The sequence below is a fragment of the Taudactylus pleione genome, unplaced genomic scaffold (genome assembly GCF_031769625.1).
Source record: "Taudactylus pleione unplaced genomic scaffold, aTauple2 ptg000071l, whole genome shotgun sequence".
NCBI lineage: Eukaryota > Metazoa > Chordata > Amphibia > Anura > Myobatrachidae > Taudactylus > Taudactylus pleione.
This window is the reverse complement of record NW_028284473.1, coordinates 32968-56047: the sequence shown is the minus strand read 5'-3', so window position 1 is coordinate 56047 and position 23080 is coordinate 32968. Positions and strand designations below refer to the sequence as shown.

Sequence of the window (23080 nt, the reverse complement as noted above, 5' to 3'; positions counted from 1 at the left end):
AACCAGAACACTTAAGGGTAGTTTCACCAAAACACATCTGGTTTACAAACAAACCATGGGGGGGGGTGAATCCTCTGTATTTCTGCAAGTCTGCCCGGCTGTCAGTAGTGGAGGTGCTTATCCAACAATCTCATACAGCGAAGTGATGAACCTTGTGGATTAACACATGTAACTCCAGATATTTTACATGATTCAGCTCAGGAATACACAGTTTAATATACGTGCATACCCCTATATATAGCTGTTAAACATTGGCTTTACTTGATCAGTAAGAGGAGACACCTGACAGCTAATCATAAACAGGCAGCAGAAGGTGAAATAGATGGAATTTTATTCTAATAGCTTTAATTACAGTGCTTGTTTGTCCAGATGAAAACAAGTTTACAAAACAGTTGATAACAATTGTTTACTGAAAGCAATAGATTCCACATCACTAGATGAACCAGCTCAGACGGGTCCTTACGGTTCCAAGTTTCAACAGCTCCAGCTTTTCAGTGTTGATCAGAAATAAGAGAATAAAATAAAAAAAAAAAAAGTTTTTTTCATTATCAAATGGCAAATCTGAGCCTTGCAGCACGAGGCATGCCGCTGGGGAATGATTTCAGAGAGGAGAGGGCTCTGCAATGGAATGACTGCATGTGAATTGCTAGGCATCAGGCACAGACATTTAGGGCAGCTGAATACTGCGCTCGGCTATCACCTAGTCCGGGGGACGGAAGGGATATACCCCGTCCTACCCAAGCAACAAGCCGCTACCACCACCGCCACCCCGAGCAGAAAGAATAACTTGTGGACTGGTTCTGTATGCAGGAAGAGAACGGATAGAGTAAGTAGGGTACAAACACCAATATCAGATGCTTCATGTTTCTATATTACACACGTCTTCGCCCAGTAGCCCCAGCAACACCCTGACTGGATAACTAGAAGGAGCTTGTGGGGCGGCTGCTTAGAGGGTCGGACGGACAGGTGGCACATTTGGTGCAGATTAATGTACCATCTCCCACTCCTTTAGCTGGCTTTCATGTACCAAACCTGATACAATGTATCCGTCACTTAAAGCAACTGCTAAATACATACAGCAGAGAGACACATTCTGCGCAACCACAATTTCCATGATGATGTAAGCCAATCAAATCAGCAGGAACTCAGCGCTCACCAATTTCATTAGCTCATAGTCACCCGGATAAATCAGTTTGCCCCTAAAACGGCCGCCTTCACTGCGTGTAAATATGTACAAAGAAACCCGCTAAATAAAAAAAAAAGGACATCAGCACAGCAAGATCTGCAAGGTCCAAACTCCCTGTAACATAACCGGCTTCAAAAAGAATCCCAACATAAAAAATAGGAGTTCCAGTGTGACGCAACAGAGGGGAGAATCGCCGGCTTCACCAACACTCCCGCGGCTTCTTGTTTAGTCATACGTGAATTCTAATTGGTTGTCGCTCAATCACAAACATTAGCACATACGCTGCAAAATGCAGACAGAACCAGCAGCATAGCAATTAGCTGGACCTGTTATCTAACCATGCAAAGAAACAGAGCATAGAGTTTAACCCCTTAAAGTGTGACACTCGTCTCCAGCGCCAGTGAGGTCATTTTGTCGTGCGTTTCTAAAGACGGCCCACCCTGCTGACCCTTGAAGAGCCGCAAGGAAGGGGGCTGCCGTGGCTGAACCCGCGGCTATCTGTGCGGCCGCTAGAGAGAGACTGACGCACAGTGTCAGCTTGTGGAGGCAAACTGGCAAAGGATTTAATAGTTTTTTGTTGTTTTTAAATAATAGAAAATGTCATGGTGAATACCGCAGCCTGGAACACGCAGGAATCTAACCCTCCTTTCCAGCACTACATGATGACCTGATCAGATTAAAATGAAAAAAAAAAAAAAAAAAAAAAAGGGATATTGCATAGGAGTACCAGAAATTGCCTCATCCGAAACAAACAAAAAAAACAACAACTATTTACATTAAATAAGATACCCAACTGTATTCAGGCTCTTCCCTGCCTCGTTACAGCATGGCGCAATACATACTGTGAGAAAAACATAATAATGTACTGGTTCCGGCACTCAATACCGCAAAGTAGAACAGTTTGCCACGTTAGAGAGAAGCGAAGAGGGAGACGGAGGAGGAAGGCAGGAAAAGGAGATGGGACAGGGACAAAAAGCCCAAAGAAAAACAAAAATAATAATAATAAAAAAAAATAATGAAGATGACTTGTGGTTTCATTTCTGGTTTCGGAGCTGATTGGACAACCAGTCCAGTCCTTCATAGAGCCCATCTCCGCTAGTGGCGCAGGTGGCCTGAATGTACCAGTTTCTATGGCGAAGGGAGTGCAGTCCTAACTTGTCTGTGATTTCCGCCGCGTTCATTGCATTGGGCAGGTCCTGCAAGAGGTGACAGAAAATGGTTACTTGTAGGTTTCCGAATCTGCCGCAGACTATTGGCTAGGTCGGTCCCCAGTGCAAGGACAGCGCCGATCTATTGCCTACCTGTTTATTAGCAAAGACCAGCAAAACGGCGTCTCGGAGCTCGTCCTCCGCCAACATCCTCATCAGCTCCTCCCGGGCTTCGTTTACTCTCTCCCGATCATTGCTGTCCACCACAAAGATCAGACCTGCGCGGGTACAGGGACGGTCACGTTATGGAATACAGCTACACACCCTGCACCCACTCGAATAACAGTGTTAGAAGGCAGGTTACAGACCAACCACTTCTACTGTACACAAAACATTCTATGCATTTCACCAACAAGTTACAAGCCATTACATCTAATGTGAATCCTGGGGGGGGGGGGGGGGGGGGGGGGGGGAACAGGACAGTAACCGAGAGTTGCAGATGCTCAGGAAGCATTATTATTGCTGGTGGGAGAGAGAGACGATCAGAAGTTAATCTAAGGGTGTAATACAGATCTTAAATTTGTATCCTGGTGTGAAACCATTGCCATAAACTGGGTCTAATGCGAGCCGTTTATTGTAATATCTGGGAGAGCTCATAATCAACTATCAAGATGGAAAACAATTTATATATTGAGCTATAAGATTGTGATTCTTTAAAAACACTTTATAGGATATTTTTTTTTATCCAAAAACACCCCGAATACATTAAATGAAGTTCGAAAATTTAATTTAAATATTTCATTGAAAAAAAAAAAAAAAAACCCACATACCTAGGGGGGTGTTTTGCAGTATCCATAGGGCCCCTATTAGAATATCACCTTCCCATCCAAATCAGAGGTAGCCCCTTCTACCTCCCCTGTGAAAAATGATCCACATCATTATCACCCCCCAGCCCCTAGTGGTAATGGGTACCCATATTAGAGCTGCTCCCTTAAACACTGGCACTTTTGTCGGATCTCGCCTCGCAACCTCAGGGGAGTTGCGAGAAAAAATCCTTTAGTCGTACCAAACATCACGCTATTTGACTCAAGAGGACTTAACTTGAAGATTCAGACATGGGCAATGCCGGGTTACGTCAGCTAGTAGCTTGTAAACTGGGAGTCAAAGGACAACATACTTAAAATGAATTCGTAGGACGCCAAGTGACCAGACAAGAAAAATGAAGTGTTATGGTAGACTTACCTTTGTTAACGCTTTTTCTTCAAAGTCCATAGGGTCCACAGGGATACCATGGGGAAATGTGGTTGGAGTGATCCAGGAGTTAAGCTTTCAGCTCCCAGGTCCTCCACATATACCTCATCCCTGGCATTCAGTTTTGCAAACAAGTCAAAAGGCAGGAGAAGGAAAGAGTAGAAGAACGAACCACGTACACCAGAAACACTCACACAAGATGAGGGAATCTGTGACTGAAAGAAAAGTTACCCAATCCAACCAGGTGCGTCAGGCTGAGTGCCCTGTGGACCCTATGGACTTCGAAGCAAAAAAAAAAAAAAGCATTGACAGGCAAGTCTACCATGACTTATTTTCTTCTTCAGGGTCCATAGGGATCCACAGGGATACCATGGACATGTCCTAAAGCAGTTCCCCTAAGGGTGGGGACATTCCTGAGCAGAAAGGAGTACCAGGTCGCCCAAAGGAAGCATCTGGAGAGCCAAAAGTGTCAAAGGCGCAGAACCTAATAGAAGTGTGGACAGAAGACCACGTGGCTGCCTTGCACAATTGTTCAGCAGAGGCACCATGACAAAACGCCAAGATGGTTCCACAGACCAGGTAGGATGTGCTGTAGCAGTGTTTGTAACAGGGAGCCTGCGTGTAAACCTGAGAGATATCCATACGCAACCATCGAGCCAGAGTCTGTTTATTAGCTGGCCACCCTCGTTTGTGAAAATCATATAACAGTCTGATTTTCTAGAAGAGTTTGTACGATTCACATAGATACGGAGATCACGAACTACATCCATGGAGGCTTCACCTACAGAAAGGTCTGAAGACTGGAAAGCTGGAATCCCAATCTCTTCATGGACATGAAAACGGGACACTACCTTAGGAAGGTAACCCGCCTGTGTATGGAGGATAGCTCTATCCTGGTGAAAAACCAAAAAGGGGGAGCGACAAGAGCGCGCTGCCAAATCAGAGATAGCAAGGAGAAAAGGGTCTTCGCTGTCAACCACTTCAAATCCACTGAGTCCAGGAGGTTCAAAATGAGGAGCTTGTTTCCCCTTGAGAATTAAAGGCAAATCCCACAGTGCCACCGGTGGGACAAAGGGTGGCACACTTGGAGAACACCTGAAAAAAAAATTCCAACATCTGGCAGAGAGCAAAACGCACAGCGCAGAAACCTGTACTCAAGAGTGGCCAGGCGGACACAGAGGTCTAACCCAGCCTGGAGAAAAGCAAGTATGCGAGAAAACAAAAACCTTAAGGTCATGCTTTGTGGGAACACACAATTGACCAACTCTGTAATAGCTGCGGGCAGAGGAAGCCTTTGGTGCCCTAAGCATAGTTTGACTCACAGAGCTGGAGAAACCTTTGACGGAAAAGTCAAGAGCCATGGAGTCAAAGATAGACAAGGTAGGTCTGGATGCAGGCATGACCCTGCGCTAACAGTTCCGGTCATAGAGAAAGAGGAAACAGAGTGTCTATGGATAGATTTCGTATGTCGGTGAACAAATGGCACCTGGGCCAAGCAGGAGCTACTAGTATTACGGTGTCGCCTGTTTGAATCTCCTGAGGACCCTTGGGAGGAGGGAAATCGGAGGAAAGATACGCCAGCTTGCTTGAAGTGACACCTCACTGCCAGCGCGTCCATGAAGGCGGCTGAGGGTTCTCCGGTCCTGGACCTTGAGGTTGTGACGTGAGGCCATGAAGCCAAGTCTGGTAGGTTCCATTTGTTTACCAGAAGTTGAAGAACCCCCGGATGGAAAGCACACACTCCGGCCAGTATCTCCTGACGACTTAGTAAGTCAGCTTCCCAGTTGAGGACTCCCGGCATGAATATCGCAGAGATAGCCAGAAGATGACGTTCTGCCCAGATCAGAATGTTTGTCACTTCCCTCATGGCTACATGACTTAGCGTGCCTCCCTGCTGATTGAGATAGGCTACTGTGGTCGCGTTGTCGGACTGAATCTGGACAAGGCTGCCTTGGAGGGAGGTCCTGTGCCAGGATTGGCGCTTTGCATACTGTGCGAAGTTCCAGGATGTTTATTGGCAGGTGACTTTACCAATTTGTTCATCTTCCCTGAAAGGTATGACGACCTGTCACCGCTCCCCATGTGCAAAGACAGGCGTCCGTGGTGAGGAGCAGAATGGGCGACCCTTGTGCAGATGAGCCTTTTGTAGCGAGAGAGACGAACCTCCTGAGTGAGAAGGTTCCTCTGGGACAGAATTAGATGATATTGCCCGTTCCGCCGGGAGAGAATCAATTGTTGCAGAGGCCTGGAGTGGAACTGAGCATATTGCACCATGTCGAAGCTGATAGAATGGACACCCTTTTCTTACGTATTCGCAATAATATGGCCGAAATCTTGTCCTCTGGCAGAATCACCCTTTGTGATTGAGAATCCAAAAGTGCCGCCAGATGTACCATCCCACTGTATTGGAAAAAGAGGATTTTTCCCAATTGATGACCCAGCCGTGCGTCTGTAAACAGACTATGGTCAGTTGGAGATGCGTTGTAGAGCAGTTGGAGACTGCACCAATATCAGAAGGTCGTCCAGGGATGGGAGTATACAGATTCCCTGACGCAGGCGGTCATAACCACCATTATTTTGGTGACAACCCGAGGGAAATTGGTAATGTTGTTGTAGGACAGCAAACCGTAGAAATAGTTGGTGGTATGGTGCAATAGGCAAATGCAGATATGCAGCCTGAATGTCCAGGGAAGCCATAAAATCCCCAGGTTCCATTGCCAAAATAATTGACCGAAGAGTCTCCATACGGAATTTAGGTACACGGATAAACTTGAGCGTTTTCAGATTTAGAATAGGGAGATGAGACCCATTTGGTTTCTGAACCAAAAATAAATTTGAGTAATAACCCCTTCCTTGTTGAACCACAGGAACCGGGATCATCACCCCGGCCCGCAGCAGGAAGTAAATAGCCTGATGGAGGGCCAAGGACTTTATAGAATTTGATAGGGGAGTTGTACAAAAGAACTTCTGGGGAGGATGCCTCCAGAAAGCGAGAGCATACCCGAGAGACCACTTCTCGGACCCAGGCATCTGTATGATGCCAGTAGTCTGTAAATTGAAGAAGTCGGTCTCCCACCCTGGAATGCCCCAGGAGGAGGCCCGTCCCATCAGGCAGAGGGTCTGTTGACCGGCTTAGAAGGCTGCAAGTCTGATCGGCCAGAACCTCTTAGTTTGCTGCCTGGTGGTCCTGCGAGAACTAGACGGTCTGGAGGAAGACTGTCCTTTTGCTCTTCCCTGAGGGCGAAAAGGACAGAAAAGAAGATTACCTAGACTTTGATGGTAGACCTGCAGAATTTGAGGCTGACAGTAGCCATTATCTTATCCAATTCTGTTTCCATAAAAAGGTAAGGATTCCAGAGCCTTCTTGGGTCCCAGATCTGCTTTCCAGGACCTTAACCAAAAGGTCTCTACGAGCAACAACCGAAGATGCTTTAGAAGCCAGGAGCCCAGCATCTACTGCAGCTTCTACCAAATAAGAAGCAGCTTCCCGTATGTGGGAGATATATGTCAGCTGTTCTCTGGTAGCATTCGGTAGAGTATCTTCCAATGCCCCTGTCCATTCCTCAACAGCCTTGGACAGCCAAGCCACAGCCATAGCTGGTCAAGTAACAGCTCCAGACAATGAAAATTCAGATTTAAGACAGGTTTAAAGTTTTCTATCTGTAGAATCTTTAAAGGGAAGAAGCCGACTGTATAGGTAACAAAGCACTCCTGACTAAATGTGTAACATGGGCATCCACAGTAGGAGGGACTTCCCACTTAGTACATTCAGTAGGTGGGAGAGGATACAATGATGCTAATCTTCTTGTAACATGGAACCATTTATCCGGGTTACTCCATGCTTCTCCCATAAGTTCAGTGAGCTGCTCAGACTTAGGAAACTCAGCTTTTACCACCTTCTGGTGTTTAAAACACTGTGAGCCTTAGGTCTAGGAGCTGGCTCGTTATCCTCTATATTTAGGATTGATTTGACCACCCTCACCAAAGAAGGGACATCCACTGTTGAAGGATGGTCCTCCTCTCCTGAGAGACCCTGGATAAGAACCCTCCATCTGATTCCTCCAATGATGCGTCTGACTCTACATGCCGTGCAGACTGACAAAATTATATCGTCCGCTTAGGCAGTTTAGCGACTGCCGGTTTGTTCGCCTGCAACATTTGGTTAAATGCAGCAGCTGACTGAGTCGTACTTTGACTTGAGTGGGCATATACATCCATCCTGGAAAGATGTACAGGGGGAACAAACATAGAAGGTTGGAACTGCTGTGGGAATCCCATTAAGGGAGGCAGCGTGGGAGTAGCCAAACGGTCCACTAGCTGCGTCATAACCTGAGACAAGGAAGACACCCAAGATGGCGCCTGTACAGGGGCTGGTAGACTGGAATGGTGAGGCGGCTCTTTATAACAAACAGCACACAAACCATCCTGTATAAAGTCCTGAGGGGACAAGTCCGCCAAACAACTTTTACATGAAACCAGGACGTCAGTGTCCTGTTCACCCTTATTTTTTGACATAAGTGCAAATGTGACTGCCTTCACAAATAAAGTATATATATATATATATATATATATATATATATATATATATATATATATATATATATATTCCCCACACACTTGTAGCAAAGGGTTGAGGAGAAATGGTAGTGATAGTTATACCCAACAGTATAAAAATAAAGGCAGTAACAATACAGCAGAGCTAGCAAAAGTTACATACAATATACTTGCAATTGTCTCTGAATCAACTACTCAAAGCACAAGGCTTGGTAGTATTTTGAGCACTGATTCCTGCCACACCAAACTCAAAACTGAATGCCTGTTGCAGGTATATGTGGAGGAGGACCTGAGGCATCCTGAGAGCTGAAAGCTCAACTGTTTGAGGCCTGGATCATTCCAACCACATTTCCCCATGGTATCCCTGTGGACCCTGAAGAAAAAATAATATTGCATATTATGGAGATAAAACCTCTCCCAATTAATAAATATGAACAAGTATCAGCACTACCTGCAGGAAATAGCAAGCAGGGGGGGGGGGGTACGGACATTTACAATGAGTGCGAGCACAAGTGTATACAACGCATAAAGACCTTTCAGCGCCCCTCACCTTGCGTGTTCTGGAAGTAGTGACGCCAGAGGGGTCTAATCTTGTCCTGACCACCCACATCCCAGACCGTGAAACTGATGTTCTTATATTCTACCGTCTCAACATTAAAACCTGGAAGAAAAAAAAAGAAATAAAAAAATAAAATAAAACAGTTTATAAAATACAGAGGATATTTAGTAGTGATAAATATATAAAGCACAGACGCTCACCTATGGTTGGGATTGTAGTGACTATTTCCCCCAGTTTCAGCTTGTATAAAATGGTGGTTTTGCCGGCAGCGTCCAGCCCCACCATGAGGATACGCATCTCCTTTTTCCCAAAAAGGCCCTTGAAGAGGCTGGCAAACATATTTCCCATGCTGGCGAGGTGACGGTATCAAGAGGTGGCAAGAAAAACCTGTAGAGGAAAAGCAGCAGCATTAGGGGGTGTGAAACCTACTCGGTATCACCATTTCCCATTCAGCGTTAGTACACATCAAACTGCTACAATACACCTTCATTGCTTCCCCATTCATGAGCCTCACCCACCAGAAGCACGTTATCTCTGCAATTGCTACTTAACTCCTTTACTATAACACACTAATATATAATTTTATAGTAAACGGGGTTACCCGTTAAATTGTGAACTACATTTTCCAGTTAGTTATGTTAATACATTACTATACCAAGCCAGCCACTAGGACAACAGACATATTGCTCCATTGGGGCGCGAGAACAGTCTGTGCCGACATCTCTGCTCACTGCCCCCTGAGGTGTCCACCTCAACCCTGTCTATTTGGGCGAGACAACCGCAATGGTTATTAGCCATCCAAAACAATTAAAATTCTACATTGGGCACCCAGTAATTATCATGGCGCCCCAAAAAATTAAATCGCCGCCATAGACAATGTGACAGCGTGCAGCGAACTTCTAAAATAGTTCTGAGAAATTATAGTCTACAATGAGAGGTGCGATTACACTACGACTAGCGGTGTATAGCTGCTTCTTCCTCACATCATGGAGGTGCGCAGAAAAACACAAGGTAAATATATGCCATTTTGTAGCAAGCACATGTGTGTGTCCACAAACCTTTACTAAATATGTCCATCTGGGTTACAGAACGCTGAGCATCAGGTGTCTCATTGGTCCGATTTAAATGGCCATAATGATTTATACAAAATAAATATGATCGTTACTATGGACAATAACAAATCTGTACTAAAAATGTAACCCAATTAAAGCCCTAAAATAGACTAATGTGACAGTCATTGCCAGCAGTTACATTGCGTGTACAGTACAGAGAGGCTACGCGACTCCTGGTGAAGGGTCAGAGAGGGTGACAGCAAGAGGTCGCCGTACCGGTGCAATACGGTTATCCCGAAACCATTTAGGTCACAGAGCTTCAAAGACCAAGATAAGATAACTGCTGGGAATTGGTATGCAATGCCGGCCGTCAGGATGCCTACTGTCAAAATACAGACAGCGCCATCCCGATGGTTGGTATCCCGACAGGGGTCAGGCAAGTATACTAGTGTCGGTGCCTAACCCTTCCCTCCATCGACCCCAAAAACCTAACGCTAACCCAGCTATGCTACCTAAACCTAACCCTCCCCGCGGCTAATGCTAAGGGCGCCCTGGACTTAGCCCGGGCAGCCGTCCTTCCGGCCTTGGATTCTGGTGTCGGGATTAAGATAGGCGTCGGTAATTCGCTGCCTATTTTAAGACCCTTGTGGGGCTTTAGACCGACCGCACCGCCAGTCTCAACTACAAGCCTAACTGCTGTTCTTGAGGTGGGAATACACCAAAGAGATATAGTCGATCTGCAATTGACTTATTCATACACACTGATCAGGGGTCCCGCGTCTCCTCTCAGCTTCTGCAGGTGGTGTACGGGCGGTCACACAGCACCATGTGTCTGAACGATGTCGTTCACAAGAAAATCATTTATACACACTGACCGACGCACCCACTATGCATCAGCTGTTCAACTAGTATAGAATCGGGAAGCCGGCTGCCTTAATACCGGCATCCGGCTTCCCGACTGTCATATCCCAGCGAGGGTGAAATGCCGGGGGTGGGGGGACTTTGGGTTAGGCACCCCCCCGGGAGGGTTAGACTAGGGGGAGGGAGTATCCCCGAGGGGGACTTAGGTTTAGGCAGCGGGGAAGGGGGGGTTAGGTTTAGGTACGTGGGGGGGGGGGGGGGGGGGGGTTTAGGCACCCCTAAGGAGGGTTAGGTTAGTCAATACTTTCCTCCCGACGATCGGGATTTCCAGCGCTGTCGTGGCTTCCGCTGCCTGGAACTCTGCTTTGGTCGGCCAGGCGCTGCCGGGAATCGGCCGGCGGTATTTCATACAGATTCCGTTCAACTGAACGCCTGATATATCGAGCCAGTGTGTACCCAGCATTAGATGATATAGTATCTGAGCAACTTAGATATAATATGAGATATGGTAAGAACTTACCCTTGTTATCTCTATTTCTACGAAGTCCATAGGGTTCCACAGGATACCTTGGGGTATAGGTGTGACGTCAGTCGCAGGGCACCAAAGAGTTAAGCTTTCAGCCTCCCAGGATGCACTAGGTCCCCCTCCTATACCCCGCCCCCGAGCCAAGGCACCTGTTAGTTACCAAGCCATAGGCCGGAGGAGGAGAAGGAAGAGAGAGAACAAAGATCTGGACACATACAAGAATCACATTCTCACCAGAGGGAGACGGAAAACCAGTGACCAGAGCAAAGCCCATCTGCAGCACAGGTGCGACAGGGCGGGAGTCCTGTGGAACCCTATGGACTTCGTAGAAATAGAGATAACAAGGGTAAGTTCTTACCATATCTCATATTTTCTACTTCAGGGTCCATAGGGTATCCACAGGATACCTTGGGGATGTCCCAAAGCAGCATCCTTTAAGGGTGGGGACGCTCCTGTGCAGAAAGGAGAATCCGCCGCCCGAAGGAAGCATCCTGAGAGGTGAAGGTGTCAAACCTGTAATACCTTAATACCTCACGAGGATATGGACAGAGGACCACGTAGCAGCCTTGCAGATCTGGACTGCAGAGGCACCACGTCGAGCTGCCCACGAAGGACGCACAGACCTAGTGGAATGAGCCTTCAGAGAAGGAGGAACCGGTAGGCCTTCATGAAGATAAGCTTCAGAAATAGCCATACGGATCCAGGCTGCCAAAGTTTGCTTTGAAGCAGGCCAACCCTTTTTACGGAAGCCATAGAGGACAAACAAAGCGTCCGACTTCCTAAACGAAGAAGTGCGGTCAACATAAATCCTTAAGGCCCGCACAACATCCAAAGAGGCCTCACCCACGGAAAGACCCGGTGAGTTAAAGGCCGGAACAACGATTTCCTCGTTAACATGAAACTGGGAAACAACTTTGGGAAGAAACTCGGGCCGAGTGCGGAGTACTGCCCTGTTCCCATGAAAAACCAAGAAAGGGGGTCTACAAGAAAGAGCCCCTAACTCAGAAACACGTCTGGCCGAAGCAATAGCCAGAAGGAAAACAGTCTTAGCTGTTAGCCATTTAAGATCCACTGATCCCAGTGGTTCAAACGGCGGTCCTTGGAGAGCCCTCAGGACCACAGCCAAATCCCAAGGCGCCACAGGCGGAACAAAGGGCGGCTGAATGCGGACAACACCTTGCATAAAGGTGCGCACATCCGGGATTGTAGCAATCCTACGGTGAAACCAGACAGACAGGGCCGAAACCTGTACCTTCAAAGAAGCAAGGCGAAGCCCATGATCTAGTCCCGCTTGCAGGAAGGCGAGAATCCGAGACAGACGAAACTCCCGCGGTGCATAACCTCTCGGTCGACACCACTGGAAGAACGTATGCCACACGCGATGGTATAGCCTCGCGGAAGACTGTTTCCGAGCTCGCAACATGGTACGCACCACAGAGCTGGAAAACCCCCGGGACCTCAGCATGGCCGTCTCAACAGCCACGCCGTCAAAGACAGCAGAGTCAGGTCCGGGTGACGACAAGGACCCTGAGACAGGAGGTCCGGTCGTAGCGGCAACCGTAGAGGACTGTCCACGGACAGACCCTGAAGGTCTGAGAACCAGTGCCGTCTGGGCCACGCGGGAGCTATCAACAGGAGCATCCCTCCTTCCTGTTTGAATTTCCAGATTACCCGTGGAAGAAGGGAGACCGGAGGGAACAGGTATGCGAACCGGAACGTCCACCGGACGGACAGAGCATCCACCAGAGACGCCCCTTCGTCTCTTGTGCGAGACCCGTACTCCGGCAACTTGTTGTTGTGCCGGGACGCCATGAGGTCGATCTCTGGAAGACCCCATCTGTCCACCAGTAGTAGAAAAACGTCCGGGTGCAGGGACCATTCCCCCGGATGAACGTCCTGGCGACTTAGAAAGTCCGCCTCCCAATTGAGCACTCCCGGGATGAAGACCGCTGATATGGCCGGAAGATTGCGCTCCGCCCAAGCCAGGATCCGAGACACCTCTACGAGAGCCGCCCGGCTTCGGGTTCCTCCTTGTCTGTTTATGTAGGCCACGGTGGTAGCGTTGTCCGACTGGACCTGTACCGGGTGACCCTGGAGAAACCGATGTGCCTGCTGGAGAGCATTGAAGACCGCACGGAGTTCCAAGATATTGATTGGAAGCTCCGCTTCTGTCGGCGTCCACCTGCCCTGGAACAGATGTGGACCCGAAACTGCTCCCCAGCCCCGAAGACTGGCGTCCGTTGTCAACAGGACCCAATTTGTAACCCAGAACGGACGTCCCTCGCTGAGGTGGGTCGTCTGTAACCACCAAGCAAAGGACAGGCGAACCTCCGGGGTGAACACAATCGTCTGGGACTTCAGAGACTGAGGCAGCCCGTTCCACTTTGACAGGATCAGGTGCTGCAGAGGTCTGGAGTGAAACTGGGCATATTCCACCATGTCGAACACCGACACCATGGAGCCCAGTAACCTCATCGCCGAGTGTAGAGACACCCGGCGGCTGTGCAGACAACTGCGCACCCTTGACTGTAAAGCAGAGATCTTTTCCTCCGTCACGAAGATCTTTTGCTGTCCCGAGTCCAATAAGGCTCCAAGATGCAGAATCCTCCGAGACGGGATTAGAGTGGACTTCTGCCAGTTGATTAGCCAGCCGTGCCGTTGCAGCAGGGCAATGGTCAGGTCCAAGTGGTGTAACAGGAGCTCTGGAGATCCCGCCACCAATAACAGGTCGTCCAAGTACGGCAACATGCGGACTCCCTGCAGCCGCAGAGAAGCCGCCATGACCGCCATCACCTTGGTGAAAACACGCGGTGCTGTCGCCAGGCCAAAAGGTAATGCCCGAAACTGGAAGTGGTCGCTGCGGATTGCAAACCTGAGGAACTGTTGATGGCGCAAAAGAATAGGGACATGCAGGTAAGCGTCCTGTATGTCCAATGACACCATGTAGTCCCCAGGTTCCAGCGCCAGAATGATGGACCGTAGGGTCTCCATCCGAAACTTCGGTACCCGCAAAGACTTGTTGAGTGCTTTGAGGTTAAGAATCGGACGATACGACCCATTGGGTTTCTGTACCAAAAAAAGATTTGAATAGAAACCCTGGCCCCTCTGGGAGAATGGAACAGGCACTATAACTCCAGCCTGGAGCATAGTGTGCAATACCTTCCGCAGCTCCGTAGCCTTGTTCCGGTCTGATGGTAGACCCGTGGTGAAGAATCGAGCCAGGGGTCTGTGCCGGAAGGAGAGGGCGTACCCGTGGGAGACCACCTCCAGAACCCAAGTGTCTGTCGTAGTGACCGACCAACACTGGGCGAACTGCAGCAGGCGGCCTCCCACCCTGGGATCCCACAAGGGGAGGCCCGGACCGTCAGGCCGCAGGCTTGTCATCTGGCTTGGGGGCCGGACGTCTGGTACTCCATGCCTGCTTCCGGGGCTTGACCGATTTCCTAGGGCCAGCCTGACGAGGAAACAACTGTGGTTTGGGCCTGCCCTGGGCCCTAGATGACCGAAAGGACGATGGTCCAGAACCAGAAGGAGCAGCGGCCGACGGGAGACAAGCCGATTTGGCTGCCGCCAGCGTGGCCACAATCTTATCCAGATCCGGACCGGCTTCCAGACCCTTCTTGGAATCTGCGTCCGCCTTCCAGGATCGCAGCCACAAGGTGCGAAGAGCAGCTATCGCTGCTGAAGAAATTCTAAACACCAGAGTACTAATGTCTAGAGCCGCCTCGATGTAGGTGGCCGAATCACGGAGATTGCCAATCAACTCCGCCTGTTCGGCCGGACAGTCGGAATCAAAAGAAGCCTCTAATGAATCCGCCCAGCGCTACATCGCTCTGGCAACCCAGCAAATGGCCATAGCCGGCCGTGCTGCCCCCCCCGCAAGGGAATAAGCGGACTTCAGGCAGATTTCCACCTTGCGGTCCGTAGCATCCTTAAGGGAGGACATGGATGGCATCGGCAATGTGGCACTACGGACAAGACGGGTCACGTGAGAATCCACCTGTGGAGGGGATTCCCACTTAGCAAAATAATTATCCGCGAACGGATAAGCCACCGCCAGGCGTCGCTGCGGCTGGTATCTTTTGCCAGGCTGTTTCCACGCCTCCTCTAAATGGTCCCCCAACTGACCCGAAAGAGGAAAGACTGTGGCATCGCCCTTCACGTCTTTGAAAAAGGCATACTTAGACTTAGCCGTTGGGGGAACTTCGTCCTCAATCACAAAGGCTGTGCGGACCGCCCGAATAAGTCCAGGAATATATACTTTGGACTTAGCATCAGCGTCCTTAGTATGGAGAGGTTCCTGATCGTAAGGATCCAGAATCTCCCCATCATCAGACGTCCCTTCGTCATCCTCATAAGGAGCGGACAGAGACGCCACCGGCCGTTTATGAGGCCGCATTACAGACTCCCCTTGCAACACATCCGACAAGTGCTGTACAGAACTCGTCAGGGAGTTAACCCACGCTGGCTCCTGAGAAACCGGGAGCGGGGAAATAGGGAGACTGTGGGGTACCACCAATTGTCGTGGGAAACCCTGCATGGGTGACGACACCACCGACTGCTGGGACAAACCCATCGGAGTAAACGCGGGCTGCGGAGCTAACTGGCCCACTAAAGCTGTTAGCGCCTGAGCGAAACAAGCCCAGGGCGGCTCCTGTACCGGTGCTGTAACTGTAAGAGGTCGCGCCATGGACAAACACTGCCGGCAAAGGCCCTCCGCGCTACCCTCCCCCTCCGCTAACGGTACTTTACACGTGGTACACTGTAGCCGGAGGGGAAAATCACTTTCAGACATGATGGCACCACGTATGTGACCCCTCTCACCAATTATATATTAAATAGGCGAGAGACCACCCTGCAGCACCGCACCGCAAGGGCTTAGCAGAAAGAACAGGGACAGTAATAAAGCTGACAGTCTTGAGAAGAAAAGTTACAGGCAGCAGCGCTAGCACAGTCACATACAATGCAAAGAAAATCAATTCCTGCACTAACAGCGCTGATCACTCAACTACACAGACACAGGGCCTGGTAGGACACAGCGCTGCATACACAGACCTGACCACAGCGGAGGAGAGGTATGCGGGGGGACCCAGACCACGATGCTTCCAATGCAGGCTTCCAGCAGCGTTCACCATGCTTCTGAAAAGATGGCCGCCGAGGAGCAGAGAGAAGGCTGGCCTGGGGGAGGAGCGCTGACACAGGGCCAGTCAGCACAGTGCAGAGAGGGCTGTGTGCAGCGGTGGAGGCGCCGGCTGTGAGACAGGGAAGGCGCGCTCCCCTGGCATGCATTTAACCCCTGGGACGCCGCAGCGCTACCGCTCTGCTGCGGTCCGCTGTCCCAGTGGGTAGTGAAAGCGCAGGTTGGTCGCCTGGCTCCACGCTGCAGCCAGTCCCCAGGGAGCCCCCTGCCTGGGGACTTAGGACCATGTGATCAGCGGGGACCCACTGCGGGACCCCGCTGCTTACCTCTGCCCCCCTTGAATCCGGCCATGGTCCGGAACATCTGGGGTCACCGCTAGCTGTGACCCCAGATGCCCACCAGCATCCCCGGATCAGTACCGGCGTTCTGGTACCGGCGGGGTGTAGGGAAGACAGCATGGACGTCAGGACTGACTGTCCATGCTGTTCATCCAGATGTGCAGCCACAGCTGCATGAAGAAAAAGCTTCAGGGGCTCTTCTAGCCCCCACTCCAACAGGTGCACCCGACTCCGGCCGGGAACCAAACTAAACTGAGGTGCCTTGGCTCGGGGGCGGGGTATAGGAGGGGGACCTAGTGCATCCTGGGAGGCTGAAAGCTTAACTCTTTGGTGCCCTGCGACTGACGTCACACCTATACCCCAAGGTATCCTGTGGATACCCTATGGACCCTGAAGTAGAAAAATAAAAACTCATCCCTTACTTGTTAACCACTTAAATCCCCCATACAGTAAAGCTTGTGCATGATCCATGAGGAATAATCAGATATGAGCTCTGTTTAATCTCCAGAATACACTCATCACTTGAATGTTTTGCACACTTGTATTTGAGCAATAATAAAAATGGTCATTCTTTCAGCGTGGCTTGCTGTGTGTGTGTAAAGTTAGTCCTGGGAGGTGCAGGTAGGTGGCGCTGTGTGCTCGGGGAGATCCTAGCCTTGTAATTAGCGTTCCCGCTAGGCTGTTTTAGCGGGGCGCGGCACCCTGCCCTCCTTCTGGAGGCCAAAAAGCACCCTGCCCTCACAGCCTGCGGGTGGAGAAATGTGCGGTGACCCGGTCACCACCGGAGAATAGACGTTGGGCGCATGCGACCGGCATCTATTCTCCCTGTCTGCAGCGCTTGGGGGCTGCCCGGCGTGTCCGTAAGTGCCGGGCACGCCCCCAAGTATGACAAAAAAGGGGACGCGTCTTATAGACTCGCCCCCTTTTTTATGGCCACGCCCCTTTTTGGGCACGCGCACAAAGTTGCCCTCTCTATGCTCTAATGCAGCATAGAGTAGCTAGGGCAGGGGTTGGCAATAAGCAGCCCTCCATCTGCTGCTGAACTACACATTCCAGCATGCCTTGCAACAGTTATAGCATGCTCAAATAGCAACTCTGGCAGGGCATGCTGGGATGCGTAGTTCTACAACAGCTGGGGGGGGCGGGCTGCTTATTGCCCACCCCTAGTCTATGGGGTACTGAAAGGAAAATTCTATCTGCCATCTGCTGCAGACTAAACCATCTGAGCACAGTTGATGTCGGGGATTTTGCTGGGCAAGAAAAGTCACCTATATAGTTTAGTACAGGGGCGGGGGGGAACCTTTTTTCTGCCGATGGCCATTTTGATATAAACAACATTATTCGCTGGCCTAGTGCAGGCCACGCCCCCTCCGTGTGATGTCACACAGAGACGGGGCCACAATCGCCTGTCATTACAGCAATGCCTGGAGCATCCTGAGGATGCTTCGGGGAGCTGTAAGGGCAGTGGTGTGACCGTCTGAAGCGTCCTAAAAATGCTCTAGGTGGCACTGCTGCATAGATTCTGGCTGCAGGGTGCCATTCTAGGCCAGATGAGGCTAGCAGAAAATAGCTCAGAGGGCCAGACCAAATGACTCCGGGGGCCTTATACGACCCCTGGGCCTGAGGTTCCCCATCCCTGGTTTAGTATGTTCTAGAGAAGGGTTCTAAGTTACGGAGAAAAAAAAAAAAAAAAAAAAAACCTTAAAACAATTACCTGATGAGTCCCAAATATCAAAACCAATACTGCGGCATCTGCAGGGAGAGTGATCGCTCAGCGAGGGCAGGCACTAGGGAATGGAGGCAGGCACTAGGGAATGGAGGCAGGCACTAGGGAATGGAGGCAGGCACTAGGGAATGGAGGCAGGCACTAGGGAATGGAGGCAGGCACTAGGGAATGGAGGCAGGCACTAGGGAATGGAGGCAGGCACTAGGGAATGGAGGCAGCTGAAGGAGACTTGCCTATAGTCATAGCTGTGTATGGGGAGGAGTCTGTAGAGGCAGGATGGGGACTAGACCCACAAGACCATATTGTGGGGTTATACATGCCAGGATACTGAAGAGACATTTGCAACCAAAGTCTGGCCGTCTTATAAACGGCCAATATTTAATATTCAAAATAAATATCCAATAATGTGAAGAAAGTATTTTTAAAACACAACCAGTCAAAAGGTCTGACATGGGGTTATTGGGCCAGCTCCCATTCCGCTGATACGAAGTGAAACCGGAGCCAATATAGTTCATAAGGTTATATAGACTAAGAAGATGAGCCAAAACCAGGACTGGACAGCAAGACATCCAGACAAATACTGAACTGAGGACACAGTGTCAAATCTGGGAGTCAGGAAAAGCTGCACCCAGACAGAGAGCCAACACAAGTCAGGAGAATGTGGCTATTACAATGGAATTCCTGTCCTTGCTAAATACACTCCACCACATACACACAGGGAGCACCCCCCGCACTCACCTGTACCTAGCAGACGGCTCTGTGCTAGATACGGCCACAGCTCTATAACAAAGCTCCAGCGAGTACTGCCAATGGATGTGTAGTGAGCATGTAAAGGGGCGGAGCAACCAAGTCCCTGCGCGCACGTTCTCAAAACGACTATACCAGTGAGCTTATGTGCAGTGTACAGCGAGTATACCAGTGTGCACTACACAAACCATTGAAGGGGGATTCAATTAGAAACGAGAGCTCGGAAAAAATTTTGCCTGTCCGACTTTTCGCCTCATTCGCCTGTTTCAGAGACTAAATCATTCGATGCGCGTCCCCGCTTTTCACCTAATTCAACTGCAAAACAGGTAAAAACGGAATTAGGTGAAAAGTACTGAAAGAATTGGGGAAATCAGTCTGTACCCCAGGAAAAGATGCAGTAACATAGGGAATGAATATAGATGTGTACTAATAGCCCTAATAACATAGGGAATGAATATAGATGTGTACTAATAGCCCTAATAACATAGGGAATGAATATAGATGTGTACTAATAGCCCTAATAACATAGGGAATGAATATAGATGTGTACTAATAGCCCTAATAACATAGGGAATGAATATAGATGTGTACTAATAGCCCTAATAACATAGGGAATGAATATAGATGTGTACTAATAGCCCTAATAACATAGGGAATGAATATAGATGTGTACTAATAGCCCTAATAACATAGGGAATGAATATAGATGTGTACTAATAGCCCTAATAACATAGGGAATGAATATAGATGTGTACTAATAGCCCTAATAACATAGGGAATGAATATAGATGTGTACTAATAGCCCTAATAACATAGGGAATGAATATAGATGTGTACTAATAGCCCTAATAACATAGGGAATGAATATAGATGTGTACTAATAGCCCTAATAACATAGGGAATGAATATAGATGTGTACTAATAGCCCTAATAACATAGGGAATGAATATAGATGTGTACTAATAGCCCTAATAACATAGGGAATGAATATAGATGTGTACTAATAGCCCTAATAACATAGGGAATGAATATAGATGTGTACTAATAGCCCTAATAACATAGGGAATGAATATAGATGTGTACTAATAGCCCTAATAACATAGGGAATGAATATAGATGTGTACTAATAGCCCTAATAACATAGGGAATGAATATAGATGTGTACTAATAGCCCTAATAACATAGGGAATGAATATAGATGTGTACTAATAGCCCTAATAACATAGGGAATGAATATAGATGTGTACTAATAGCCCTAATAACATAGGGAATGAATATAGATGTGTACTAATAGCCCTAATAACATAGGGAATGAATATAGATGTGTACTAATAGCCCTAATAACATAGGGAATGAATATAGATGTGTACTAATAGCCCTAATAACATAGGGAATGAATATAGATGTGTACTAATAGCCCTAATAACATAGGGAATGAATATAGATGTGTACTAATAGCCCTAATAACATAGGGAATGAATATAGATGTGTACTAATAGCCCTAATAACATAGGGAATGAATATAGATGTGTACTAATAGCCCTAATAACATAGGGAATGAATATAGATGTGTACTAATAGCCCTAATAACATAGGGAATGAATATAGATGTGTACTAATAGCCCTAATAAAGCTATTTTGGGTACTTAAGCTGTGTAAATTGCTGGCTATTAGCGTCTTTGTAAAAATGGTGAAGAATGGCATAAAGCTGTATTTTTTGGTGAAAATTAGTCCTGTCAAATTTGGGGTACCTGAAAGTGGGTGATAGCATAATTTTATGTCTCTAAAGTGAACTTTTTTTTTAAAAAACTTGAAAAATCCACCTGCTGCATGTACCTGCAATCCCAAAAACACCTGACCATCCTTTCAGCCCCCAAGAAGCCCATTTTGCTAGTTTTTATGCTTTACCCCAAAAATGACATGTCTTTTTTGGGGTGTTCTTATGTTTTTTTGCAGATTTGTCCTTTGGGGGGGCTGTCCCAAGGGTTTTGAGTAGTTTCCCTACGTTTGCACTTTTCTCCTGCTATTGATTGGAGAATCTATTTTGGAGAATTCAATGCATCGCGTTTCCGCTGAGGCGAAATTGTCCTGGAATTGAATTTGGCGAAAAAATTTTAGGCAAAATTTTCACACCAAAAAAAAAAAAAAAAAAAGACGAATAAGGCTTTTTGCCTCTAATTGAACATGGCCCATTGTACCTACCAACCCCGACAGCTACCCTGTAACCTGCCAGCCGTCAGCAGTACTGTGCACTCACATAGGGCATCTGTGGCATAAGGGTGTGGCAGCCGCTGGCAGCAGGAGATAGGGAATAAACATTAACCCCTGCACTGCAGAGCCCCTATTGACAATCCCCCACCAATATCAGTGAATGATGCGGTACCTACAGAACACATTATTGCAGTAGACTCCGGATTCCCAGAAAAGAGCACGAGTCTGTTTTTGCCATGTGAGAAGAAATCAGCAATCTAACAAGAACACATGTGCTCATTTTTTATCTGAGCACCAAGAGATATTTTGTGGTTCCTGTTGGCATTAATCCACCCTCACGAGACCGCTACAGGCCGGACTAATAAAATCTGCACCTGAAAAGGAGAATGCTTGTTTTCCTACATTTCAATGCTACACATAAAAGGGCATATATATCAATGCTCAGGTTTTACACCCAATAATTATATCTTATGGCCTCTATGTGCAGAGATAAGACATTTACTGCCCGAATTAATAATAAAAAAAAATCATGCAGGTACAGGGGCTCTGAGAGAAGCCCGTCTCTGCGATGTGTTAGTACTGTATTGAGACCCCCAGTGCGCTAACGTGTCGGCCTGTAGGCGTCAGATGGCGTTAGCTGTGGAGGGGAGAGTGCTTAGTAAATCTGACAGCTGTGGGGATTGCGGCTGCTGTCAGAAAAGGAGGGACTGCAGCAGGTATCAGCGCACTGACGGGTGAAACTTAATTTTTGTGGGTATACCCAGAAAAAGGGTTTTGCAGGGGGGTTATGTCTCAAAAGATTACTTGATATAGACCCTAAAATGTGTAGGAATAGCCTGGTAACCCAACAAGGTGCACCATATTGAAATGGGGTTGGGTATGAAATCCCGGATGTCGGGATGCCGCTGTTCAGAATACTGAGCCAGAATCGCGACACCTATAGGAAGGCAGCCAAATATTTTCCCTACCCCACTCCACGGTTACCTAAACCTAACACCCCCCCCCCCTTCCTAGTGCCTAAACCTAACCTAACCCCCCCCTCCTAGTGCCTAAACCCAACCACCCCCTCCCCACACCCTAAACCTAAGACCCCCTCCTACTGCCTAAACCTAACCACCACCCCCCCCCCATAGTGCCTAAACCTAACCTTCACACACCCCAATCCTAACCCTCCCTTCCCCCATGCCTACCCTCGCCCTAACACCCAGATACTTCCCCTCGGGATAATGGTGCCAGGATCCCGACCTGTCGGTATTTCGGCGCCGGTATTTGGACCATTGGTATTCCGCACGGCGATATGCCGAATACATTCCATTGAAAAGTACTAAAGCAACAAATGTTATTTATACAGCACTTTTCTGTCATACTACAAAAAAAAAAAACACACAGCAAATCAGAGGACCACAGCGCTCATTATTGCCAGGATGGGGGGAGACGCAGGCAGCATTATAAACCCCCCACTCATCACTTTCTGTAGTATAGCTTGTTATTGTTCAGTGGTCACAAGAAAACAACTACTAAGGTGGCAGTTTGAAAACAGGGATTTCCAATATCTGAAACATGGGCGTCTCAGTGTGTAGGTGCTGCAATGGCAAGAACAGGAAAGTTAAGCGTTTACAGGAGCAAATTGGGGCCCCGGGAACGTTCTCGCTGGGTGGGTCTCCTGCTCTCCCTTGCAGGGACGGCTTGGCTCACACTAAGCCTGCACTGTGGTATGCCATCAGCATGCTCCAAGCACTGGCTGGAGCTCTGGACGCAACTGTGTTGGCGGCATGGGTCCG

The 23080-nt window shown here is 48.5% G+C and overlaps 1 protein-coding gene across 1 annotated transcript in view; it reads right to left on the bottom strand.

Annotated features, from left to right (window-relative positions):
- Positions 1-314: 314 nt before the first annotated feature.
- The window catches only part of ARF1 (ARF GTPase 1), a 31706-nt gene continuing 8940 nt past the window's right edge, over positions 315-23080 (bottom strand). Inside the window, exons 2-5 of the mRNA XM_088467472.1 lie at positions 8899-9085; positions 8690-8800; positions 2488-2612; positions 315-2382 (exon numbers count right to left, since the gene is read on the bottom strand). Of these exons, the coding sequence (XP_088323598.1) occupies positions 2221-2382; positions 2488-2612; positions 8690-8800; positions 8899-9046 (546 nt within the window). The 5' untranslated portion in view covers positions 9047-9085 and the 3' untranslated portion in view covers positions 315-2220. The remainder of the gene's footprint in view (positions 2383-2487; positions 2613-8689; positions 8801-8898; positions 9086-23080) is intronic.